At 44.0% G+C, this 9,961-nt stretch overlaps 1 protein-coding gene across 2 annotated transcripts; it reads right to left on the bottom strand.

Annotated features, from left to right (window-relative positions):
* Positions 1-291: 291 nt before the first annotated feature.
* LOC136518478 (YTH domain-containing protein ECT4-like) lies at positions 292-4,440 on the bottom strand. Of its 2 annotated transcripts, none has more exons than XM_066512140.1 (9): positions 4,139-4,440; positions 3,855-3,919; positions 3,579-3,738; positions 3,419-3,486; positions 2,634-3,185; positions 1,807-2,391; positions 1,521-1,733; positions 971-1,117; positions 292-883 (listed from the first exon to the last, which is right to left on the bottom strand). In XM_066512140.1, exons 1-9 carry the CDS (start codon positions 4,173-4,175, stop codon positions 731-733), a joined length of 1,980 nt encoding a protein of 659 aa, XP_066368237.1. In that variant the 5' UTR covers positions 4,176-4,440; the 3' UTR covers positions 292-730. The 2 variants fall into 2 exon arrangements, with proteins under 2 accessions (XP_066368237.1, XP_066368243.1); XM_066512146.1 differs by having other exon boundaries at positions 2,634-3,182.
* Between the last annotated feature and the right edge of the window lie 5,521 nt (positions 4,441-9,961).

Raw genomic sequence — 9,961 nt, 5'->3', positions numbered from 1 at the left:
CCAAGATACCTTCTCCTGTAACTTTAGCATCCGTGATTGGACAACGTATTTTAAGAGTTCAAAGCACGACGCAGTGACTTGAAGACTTGATTAAAGGTAGTTATTACGCACCAATTTTAAGACATTCTCCTCCAAACACACAAACCGAGATCGCTGAACGCTGTATAGTGTACGTGAACACCGTAGTCAGTCAGGGCTTATCAGCCAACCAACAGTGTTTTCCTCTCACAACGAACCAGCATCAGCCGGGCTTATCAGCCCAGAAACCAACCAGCGAATAGGCTGAAAATGGATGAATAACAAGATATAATTATACAAAATACGGGGATAAAATGGCTTAAACCTAGAGTTTTTTTGTCTTATTACTCTCCACAGTACCGCAACACGCAAAAAAAATCTACCTTAATGTTGTTCAAAGTATAGGAAATCGGCTGCTTCGCTAACAATAATAGAGCTAAAACAAAAAGGCAAAAAAAGCAAGGCTACAACAAACCCGGTGTCACAGGGTATGTAAGAAGCCTAACACGGGTAAGACACCAAAAACCAGTCACACAACTAATAATGAACAGACAAAATAAGTAAAATCTGGTTCATTCCCATGATGAGCCCCAGCTCATGAACTCCAGTACCAAACGAAGTCTATAATTCAGGCAGAATCAATAGGTTTTGATTTGCAGATACCACAAAACCTGCAGCATATGCACCGATAGGCGACCAGTATACATGATGCTTAGTTGCCATTTGATATGCCACTTTCAGCTACAAGTTTAGAGGCATTCGCCGCCGCCTCAGCAGGAGTGCCTTCCTTGCTCAATGCCTGTTTCTGTGCCCCTGGTTTGCCATTAGTTGCATCCTTGTCCTTCTCTTGAGAAACATCGCCCCCCTGGACAATGCGAAGAAACAAGGCATCAGAGACTATCATTTAAGCCATACAGAACCACAGAACACTGTAATAAGAAAAGATACTTGCCTGGCCTTGAAGCAGTTGCTGCTTTGCCCTCTTTTCCTGCATCAACTTTTGGCGATTCTCGTAAAAAGCAAAATCATCCAAAATTGATGTTTTAGTAACATGTTCTTTGAAAATCTTCAACATTTCAAGACCTTGTTCCAGCTTAACCTGCAGCATTATAGACAGCACAGGGTCACTATCATAAGTAAGTTTCTCAGAAGACCAACAATATTTATTATCAACAATTCATAGTGACACATAAATTTTCAACCACCCTCTTCAACAGAAACCAAGTGAATGGCCAGACAACATTATGAGTTGTCATGCAGACTCGCTAAGGCCCCTCGGGTCATGGCATAGTCATACATGACTGTAAACAACGAAATAGACAGATCATATTTTGCAGTTCCATCTAGCTAAAAGTCCCCCCCTGATAAACCAGTAAAATTTTTAAATATCCTGAAAAGAAAGTAACCAAAACATTATCTTTACAGTACCCTTAGCCCATTGCATCATGATGCAATTAATCACTTAATAAGCATCTAAGCCAGGTAACTTTCAGGAAATATACCTCTTGTGTGTCACGGCTGTTTGTCACAGGCTTATTATCATTGTTATCCAGTGTAATATGCTTCAAGATGTTGTTGGGCACATCCTTGACTATGTGCCACTTGAGTGGAAAACAACCATTCCACTTGTCTTGTTGCCAATACTCCACAGTCTTATCAAAGTCGACAGGACCAACCATTTCAGCAACACCAACAAACTGACCACTTGTGTTCACCTAAGGGACAAGCTCAAGGTCAAAAAGGGACTGCCAAAGAGAACAGTAATAATAGGGAAAGATGCTGACTTACGGAGAAAAACAAGAACACTGGGCAGTCGCTGGATTTCTCCTGAGCCTCTCGGTACCCAGCATCCAGCTTCTTATTTCCATTAGGTGTGCTAGCCCACACATTGTATTTTATACTCTTGTGCACATCATCCTCACTATATGATTTGATAACAAAGAACTTTGCATCCTTGTAGGCTAAAGGAAATCCTTCCTGGTTAAACTGGCCTTTGTCTGGAAGAGCACTGTTCTGTTTCCCCACTGAAGGGAGGGCCTGGCCCTTCACAGCAATAGTGACAGTAGGCCCAAATTGTTTTTGGTGCTTGAAACCACCAGACCTTGGTCCTCTGTTCAGCTCGGTAAAGCCATCTTGATTCTCACCACTAAAACCAAAAGGTGCACGCCCTCTGGGCTTGTATTTGGTATCCACGACTCCCCACCTCCCATTGTTTCTCGAGTTATACATGTTTGATCCAAAACCAAGGCCGCTTTTCAGTGTATTCCCGTACTGACCATACTGTCCATATAATCTGTTGTCCGGGTACATCCTAGAAGGATAGCTAGGTGAGGTCAGACCCATTCCAGAAGAAGGCATCTGTGCATGTATACCCTGGAAATAAATGAAACCAACAACTACGCTTTATTCAAGAACACTGCATACTTCTCATAATAATCCAAATACGCAAACACATCACATTTGTATGTGCACAGTCTTAAGAAAGGCAGTACAATTCATTATAAATGGTATGTGAGAGCAAGCTTAAGATGTCATTGATTGCCAGACATAATTAATTACTTAAAAAGAAACTCTGCAACACAATATTATGAAAATGATTTGTTTGGAGAACACACCATGAGGTTTGTTGTAGGACGCTGGCTCTGACTTTTCATAGAAGATGAATTGGAACGGTAAGATGTGGAACTAGCAGTTGGTATCTGATGCCCATTCGAGTAAACTGGACCATCGTACCATTGAGTTGGAGAACGAACACCGCTGTGACCATAATTGCTTGCAGAAGGTCCACCACCTTGCATAGGTCCTCTTCCATATGAACCATTGTTTGCTACTGATACATTCAGGTGGGTTTGCTTACGCGGCAGCGAACTGTTGTGAGCAGTCGTCATACCATTAGCACTCGTGTTTGGAGTTGCTTTTGTTGCATCTACCAAAACTCGTGCCTGCTGACTGGCAATGGAGGGCAGTTCAGGTTGAGAACTGGCACCATTTACACCATGTTTTGCGTTTGTTGGGGTTGGTTGCTGATAATATTGAGTCGGGTACTGATATTGCTGAGAGCCATATGACTGGCCATCATGCCCAACACTTGGTACAGGAGAACCCGAAGGATATGGGCCATATGGAGCATAGCCATATCCATGGTACATGTCTCCGAACACACTCTGCTACATTATTTCAACAGAAAAGAAAGTATCAACTTCATCCCTTATGTTATCCACAAGAGTAAATAAGTGAATTCACCAAAATTCATAGTTCACAATCTGAATGTGTACACATGCCACTATATTTGTTCTCAGATTTCTAGAGGAAGTGGAAGCGCATATAATTCAAATGTATCTTAAACCCAAAAATACACCTAGTTGAGATAATTGCACAGTCAACACAAATGTTAACTTACAGGGGGCATCTCCATTCCTTCATGACCAGAATACCTTGAGTCCCATTCATTGGCTGAGCCATCATAACCTGAGAAGCAGCATACAAGAATCAAACATTGCCATTATTGAGCTTAGCTACCTACAAAGGTCTGCGGCAACAAGGAGCACAGGTTTATGTACCACTAGGAAAGTAATAAGCTGGAGAGGCATATGCATTGGGCTGGTAGAAGAAGTTAGGATCCATGGCCTCTTGTAGTAGAGGTGTTATCGACCTGTCCACCTGCGAAGCAGCGCTCTGTGCATCTCCAGCGTGGGCAGATCCATATGGGACCCCAGAAGGCTAGAATTATACAATTTAGGAAATCATTAATTTTTATCCTCAGTGAATTTCTCCTTCCGTTAAGAATAATTCTGCAAAACGAAACAGTGGCCCAAAACAGCCTAGACAGCCTATACCTTCTTGGCAGCGTCGGAGCCATCCTTGCTCTCCAGAGACAGCTTCTGCAGGAGATTGGTGGTCTCTGAAACTCACGAATCAAGGAAGAAGCACGTGGAATTCAAGCAAGCACCTCGTAGTTCAATCAATACAGTTTACCTACTGAAAACAAATAAAAAAGTTTTCCCCCCATATAAGCGTGACCAAAAAAGAAATATTTCTAAAAACCGCCTCCTAAAACACTGCTCCAAGGCCCTAAACACGGATCAAACCCGCCACAAAAAGGAACAGGAAGCAAGGATACGGTCAGCAGCGGTAGGGGCAGGAGCAACTGTCGCCATGGCTTCTTCCCTCCGGGTCAATTCGATCTAGGACAGACGCCTGCCGCAGCTACCACCACCACACGGCTGCTCCTGAATCGGATCCAAGGCCGATGTAATAATTCGATAAGATAATTATTGTCTATGGCGGGGAGAGGCGGTGGGTAGGTGGTGGTGGAGGATAAACCCTAGGGAAGGGGAGGGGGAGACGAGGCGAGGAGAGTGAAGGGATAGCCGCCACAGACGCGAGGGGAGGGAGAAGGAGGCCGCCAGCCAAGAGGCGAGAGAGGGTTTTAGCGATTCGAAGGCGGTGATTCAAATACCGACCCGGCCCATCCCCGCCGCTCGTTTATCTTCCCAACCTCTTGCTCCAGGTACACAAAACTTGTCAACATATTGGAAAAGGGTGTAAGGGCGTGTTTGGACGACGGCCGCACCGCGCCACAGCTCGCCACAACTATCACGCCCAAGCTTCGGCAGCGGTTTGGTTCGTCGCTGGACTTACAGCGTGCCGCAACGCAGCCACAGCTTGCCAAGTCATTTGCATGCCACAAGCTACCAAAAGTCCTGCGCCCGAAACGGACGCCGCGTTTTTGGCGCAGACGCAGCTTAGGCGTGATCCAAACACGCCCTAAGTCTTCAAGAGAACAGGATGATACAACTATATTAATAAAGCTCCTTAGCTCAGTTTATGGTGAAGACATAGGAAAAATACTAGAGAAAACTAACATGTAAAAGAGGAGAAGATGATGAAAAAAACTAGGTATGGCGGAGGCCCTACCTAGCCATACTCACTCCTCTAACGCACGCAGGTGGGAAGTAAGGAATAACCTTTATTAGCACGCGTTTTTACTGAGCCCGTCACGCGATTTCCTTTCTCTCCTACCGTTTATCTTCTTCAATAACCAAACCTCATGTTCTCCTTGTTCAATGAACCGCGCAAGCCTGTTGTCGCCTCTGGCCTCTACTACCGCCCCTAGCTCGCAACTCACCCGTCGACCGCTTTGCCAGCCAGCCACCTCCGCTCCTCCAGCCCCACACTCCCCTAAATCCAATCAGAGGAGAAAGCTTGCCACCTTGCCCCCACCCCCCAACAGGTCTTCCACCACCTGCTCAGCGGCACACCTTACCACCCCTCAACTCCCACCACCGCCAAAACCGATCGTTGTCGCTAGGCCCCTCCCTTTCTAAGCTAACCATGCATGTAGGGCTTCCCCAAAAATTTTAAACCCTAACCCCAATGCTCCTCTGAAAATCCAAAATCCAAAACCCTAACCCCAAATCCCATCGCTGCCGCCTCCACCACCCGACTCGCGACAACCTCGCCGTCAACTGCTTCGCCATACATGGCCCGCGAAGCATTATGCATACAATTGTTTCATATTTGGAAATATGTACATGCATTGCTATGATTTTTAGGTCGACTCTTATACAAGTTATTATTGTGTTCTCTTTCTTCCTTTTCTTGATGTAAATGATTTGGTCAAAGCAATGCCTTTCATGGAGTTTAGCCAAATAGCAAAACCAGCTCCATTAGTGATAGTGCTGTGTGCGATGGTTCAAAGGTTTTCTACAAAGTTGGTGTCTTGGTGAATATTAATCTGGCTTGGCATGGTTTGAATCGATGGATATGCATGTTCGAAGATGCTGTTCCACATGCATGCACGTATAGTGGCATACATGCTACTTCTTCTCGCCATGCTTCATGTAATGCTTCTTTGGGGAACATGCAGGGTACTTCTTCCTGACAAGCTTCATGCAAGGCTTCTTTTGTGGGGTGAAGGTTAACCAAACTCTTGGTTGTGTGGCTTAGTTTATTGTCTGAAACACCATATAGAAATGACTGAACGTTTCATTATGACTTGTATAGGTACATTAAATAGCTAAATATTATTTGTTTATCGGTTTGCTTATTACATACCAACAAATGTACCTTATCTCCCTTTGTACATGTTACATCTCCGTTGTGCACTGAAGTATTCCGATACATCCGTTACATGTTTGCAAATGCTCTAGCATTGTACCGTGCATGATGGTGACCCAGATATAGACAAAATTACATCATGCATATGAATGTTAATTGGTACATCACTCAATGTCTCTAGGACTACGTGAGTAACTGAGTATGCTGACGACGAGGTCATACGAACACACTTAGGTTATTTTATATTTCTACAATGTTTGTACGCAAGGCAACTTATTAATTCAGCATTGTTGACATCTATATTTTTTTTGCAAAAAATTTAACTCGTTGGGTAGTACTTACTTCTTAATTCCCATACTAACATGTGTTTAGAATGGTTATTATGGTCATATTTAAAGATTGGATTACTTGGAATTATAAATAAACTAAAAGTAAAATCGTGTTTCTTTACATATCGAGAATTCCCGTTGTTAATTGTTATCCTACCTATCCATATCCATGGATGTTACCATTATAGAGGCACTATGTGATTCACAAACATACGTTGCATATCGTTTTTCCGTGTGGCTGTGTCTGTGTGTGTCTCTAGCATTAATCTATATTTTAACTACTTTAGCAGGAAGACAGAAACCCTAGGCTCCGTTGGGCCAGCCCATGACCCAATCAGGCCCATGCTCTGTGGCCGTGGTCCTCGGTCATTGCAGAGCTTTCTCCACAAAGCTCCGAGCTTGTTCTTATCTGGAAGCGGTTTCGTTGCTTGACGAAAAATCTCTCTCGGTGCTTTGCTTGTCCTCTCTTGTCCGGTCGTCCCATGGCAACTGGAGCACAGCTAATCGGCTGTTTGGTGTTTCCATGTCCACTTGTAAAGCCAGGAGCCAAGCGCACGGTTTGCAAACACGACCGTACACATTTTCTTTCCCTGGCTGGAAAACACCAGTACTCAGTAAGAACAAATAATCGTGTGTCCCAGAAGTATCCTTTAACAGTTGACACGAGTGTGTGTATAGTCACAGTTGTTTCAGGCGACGCGTCGACTGACTAGTGGGGGCGATAAAGCAGGAGAAGCTACTGCTCTCCTCGGTCCCAAAATAAATACTTGATTATTATTTTTTAATTTAATTAAATATGTAAAAAATATTAATATTTATAATAGTGTAATTCGTTTGATCTTTCGTAATAAAATAGGTTAGAGATATAAGTTTCAATATTATTTATATTTATCTAGTCCAAATTTAAGAAGTTTTACTTCTCTAGAATTGAGATATATATATTTATTTTGGGATGAAACGGAATATTGGTTATTGGTATGAATTAAATATTGTAGAACTAATAATAATGATTAAGATCTTATTTTTGAAGGTGAGTTTTGTTCTCTAAACCAATAAACCATTATTGGAACTAGACTATTCTGTTTTTTAGTTTTCTATATAGCTCTTATTAAAATAAAAGGGTAGTACTAGTAAATTTTGAAAGGTTATAAAGGACGTGTGTTTTTACCTTGGTATAAGCTTTGAAGTTTGAACAGAGTTGCTTACTTCAGGCTCGCTCTGTATAAGTAACAGGACAAGGTGAGTGGTCCCGGTCGCGCCGTTTTTAACTTCGGACCTCCTGGACCCTGGTGGGTGGAGGGAGGGCTGGAGGGTTCTCGTTCTACGAGCGTGTTTGTTATTGCGGGCTTGCTCGTCTCTCCATGACTCGATCTGCCTCCGGCGCGCAGACGCGACTGCAAATATCTCGCCTCTAGATACTGACGTGCGCTCGTTTTCTTGGCCGAGATGACGCGGTTTCTAGCTGCTCCAAGGAGACAAGGACCAAGGGCGGGCGGCGCAGCTCAGCAGCTCATCTGCACATGAGAGATGAGGCATGATCAAGTCGGCGGAAATATCCGACTACTAATCGGGTCCCTTTTCAAGCTCGGGACCCAGAGCCCACCAGAATCGACGAAAATGCACGAAGACAAAGTGGTTTGTAGTTCGGTTTTCTGTTCATGCGTGCTGAATGAACAGTTTTTCCCATTTCCACACACACGTCTTGTACATCAGTGATCATCATCAATCATCTAAGGCCTGCTTGAATCATCTCCTCTATACTTTAGAGCTCTAAACTTTAGAGCTAAGACTTTAACATGTGGTCTAAAATTACTTCTGAGTTTTAGCTCATCTTACATTAGAGTTTTAGATCTTAAATATGAGCTAAAGTGTTCTAAACTTTAGAGCAGGGGATTCAAACGTATCCTAAATAGTCGCGGGGACGAAGCGGACGACGAGAGGAATGAAAGAACATTACTCGTGTTAATAGGGAGACGATAATGTTTCGCGTGAAAGGATATGGCTCACCAGTTGAAAGGAACACACAGTTTAGGCATCCGATATGATTAATATTTTCCACATTTTCTCAGTTTTTCGGATGAGTATAAAGTAGAGTGCTACCCCACGGTGGCGGAACCAAAAGTTTCGAGTAGCAGATCGATCAAATATAGTCGATCCATCGTAATACAATGTAACCATCGTAATACCTTCCTGTCTAGTAAGTTAAACATGTTTTTTTTCTTAAATGCATTAAGACAAAACAAAATGGACTATACGCGATGGCTTAACGTGTGATTCACATGCGTCCTGCCTGCCTGACGAATGTTGAAAATTTGAAATTGCTTGGTATGTTAGCTAGCGTGCTGCAGCATTCCTTGTTGTAGGCAATCTAGGCACAAGTCTCCCGATACTTGACGTGTTTGCTGGTTGGTTTCTGGACTGGTTTGGATTAGCTGATGCTAGTTCGTTATGAGAGAAAAATACTGTTGACTGGTTAAATAAGCCTGGCTGAAACCAACAAGCGAACATGAACCAATAGTCCACGCTAATGCTATGGTAAAAAAAAATTTGCAGCGCATAGCGATGAAGTGACGCATCCTGCCCCTACCCAATAGTCCATGCTGAAATTGCTTGGCGTGTTGTTCTATGGATTTTTGTCTCTCTGTTTTGCTTGTGGATTTAGAGAAGACCCATCTCCTGCTCGGAACGGGGGCAGCAGTGATGAACTGATGATCATGATGCATGCACCGCCGTTGCCCATGAGGCCATAAAAGCAGAAAAGAAAAAAATCGCATGAGTTCATTCCAGATAAGCATCTGAAGAACGGACAGTCAGAATAGGGTGTCCGAGACCGTCCCCGTGTATCCACATTCAATAATGATCCAACACGGGTGTCTGTCCACGCCGTGATCTTCCCCTATCGTCGGTAAAGATGGCAATGGCCTCCGATACCCGATACCCGACGGGTATTTGATCCATTAGGGGATGGGAAAGGGATCATATCTTTACCCGCGGGCATCTAAATGGGCAAGAATCCATCCCCGACGGGTATAGCGGGTATGAGAATGTTTCCTGTTTACCCGTCCCCATTACCCGTTGGGAACTCGACTATTTGAGCTGTCATGCGAGTATTAGGCCCAAAGAAGCTCAACATAGGTATTTTGGTCCAAATCTGAACAATCATATATAGTTTGTGTGTTCTAGGAACCATAGTTTAATTTTTCCTCACCATCTCCGCCAGCAGCATAAGCACGCCTTCCTCACGAGCGCTCGTGCCCCTCGCTTCCTCAGTTCGGTCTCTCTGCCACCTTTGCTCGTCCTCCTCGCAACCTCGCTCCTTCTCCTCGGCATCTCCGAGACTCCGACACTTATACCCGGGTGAAGAAGAAACATCTCCGATTGTAAAGCTACGACCCCAAGTGTCCTTGTTTATCGGGTATGCAGTACCCGTCGGGTATCTGTTACCCGACCGATACCCGACGAGTACGGGGATGGGCAAGAATCTATACCCGAGACAGTTAACGGGGATGGGGACGGGATGAATTCTCCGTAGCGGGGAAGAGAACGTTCCGGCG

This window comes from Miscanthus floridulus, chromosome 2, assembly GCF_019320115.1.
Source record: "Miscanthus floridulus cultivar M001 chromosome 2, ASM1932011v1, whole genome shotgun sequence".
Taxonomy (NCBI): Eukaryota; Viridiplantae; Streptophyta; class Magnoliopsida; order Poales; family Poaceae; genus Miscanthus; species Miscanthus floridulus.
The sequence above is the reverse complement of the archived record's forward strand: the minus strand, read 5'-3'. Positions and strand labels throughout refer to the sequence as shown.

Coding starts and splice junctions, on each gene's coding strand:
- LOC136518478 (XM_066512140.1), bottom strand. CDS start 4,175: ATGGCGACAGTTGCTCCTGCCCCTACCGCTGCTGACC. Junction 3,186..3,418: donor AAGGAATGGAGATGCCCCCT/GTAAGTTAACAT, acceptor GAAATAATGTAG/CAGAGTGTGTTCGGAGACAT. Junction 2,392..2,633: donor GTCCTACAACAAACCTCATG/GTGTGTTCTCCA, acceptor ATTTATTTCCAG/GGTATACATGCACAGATGCC.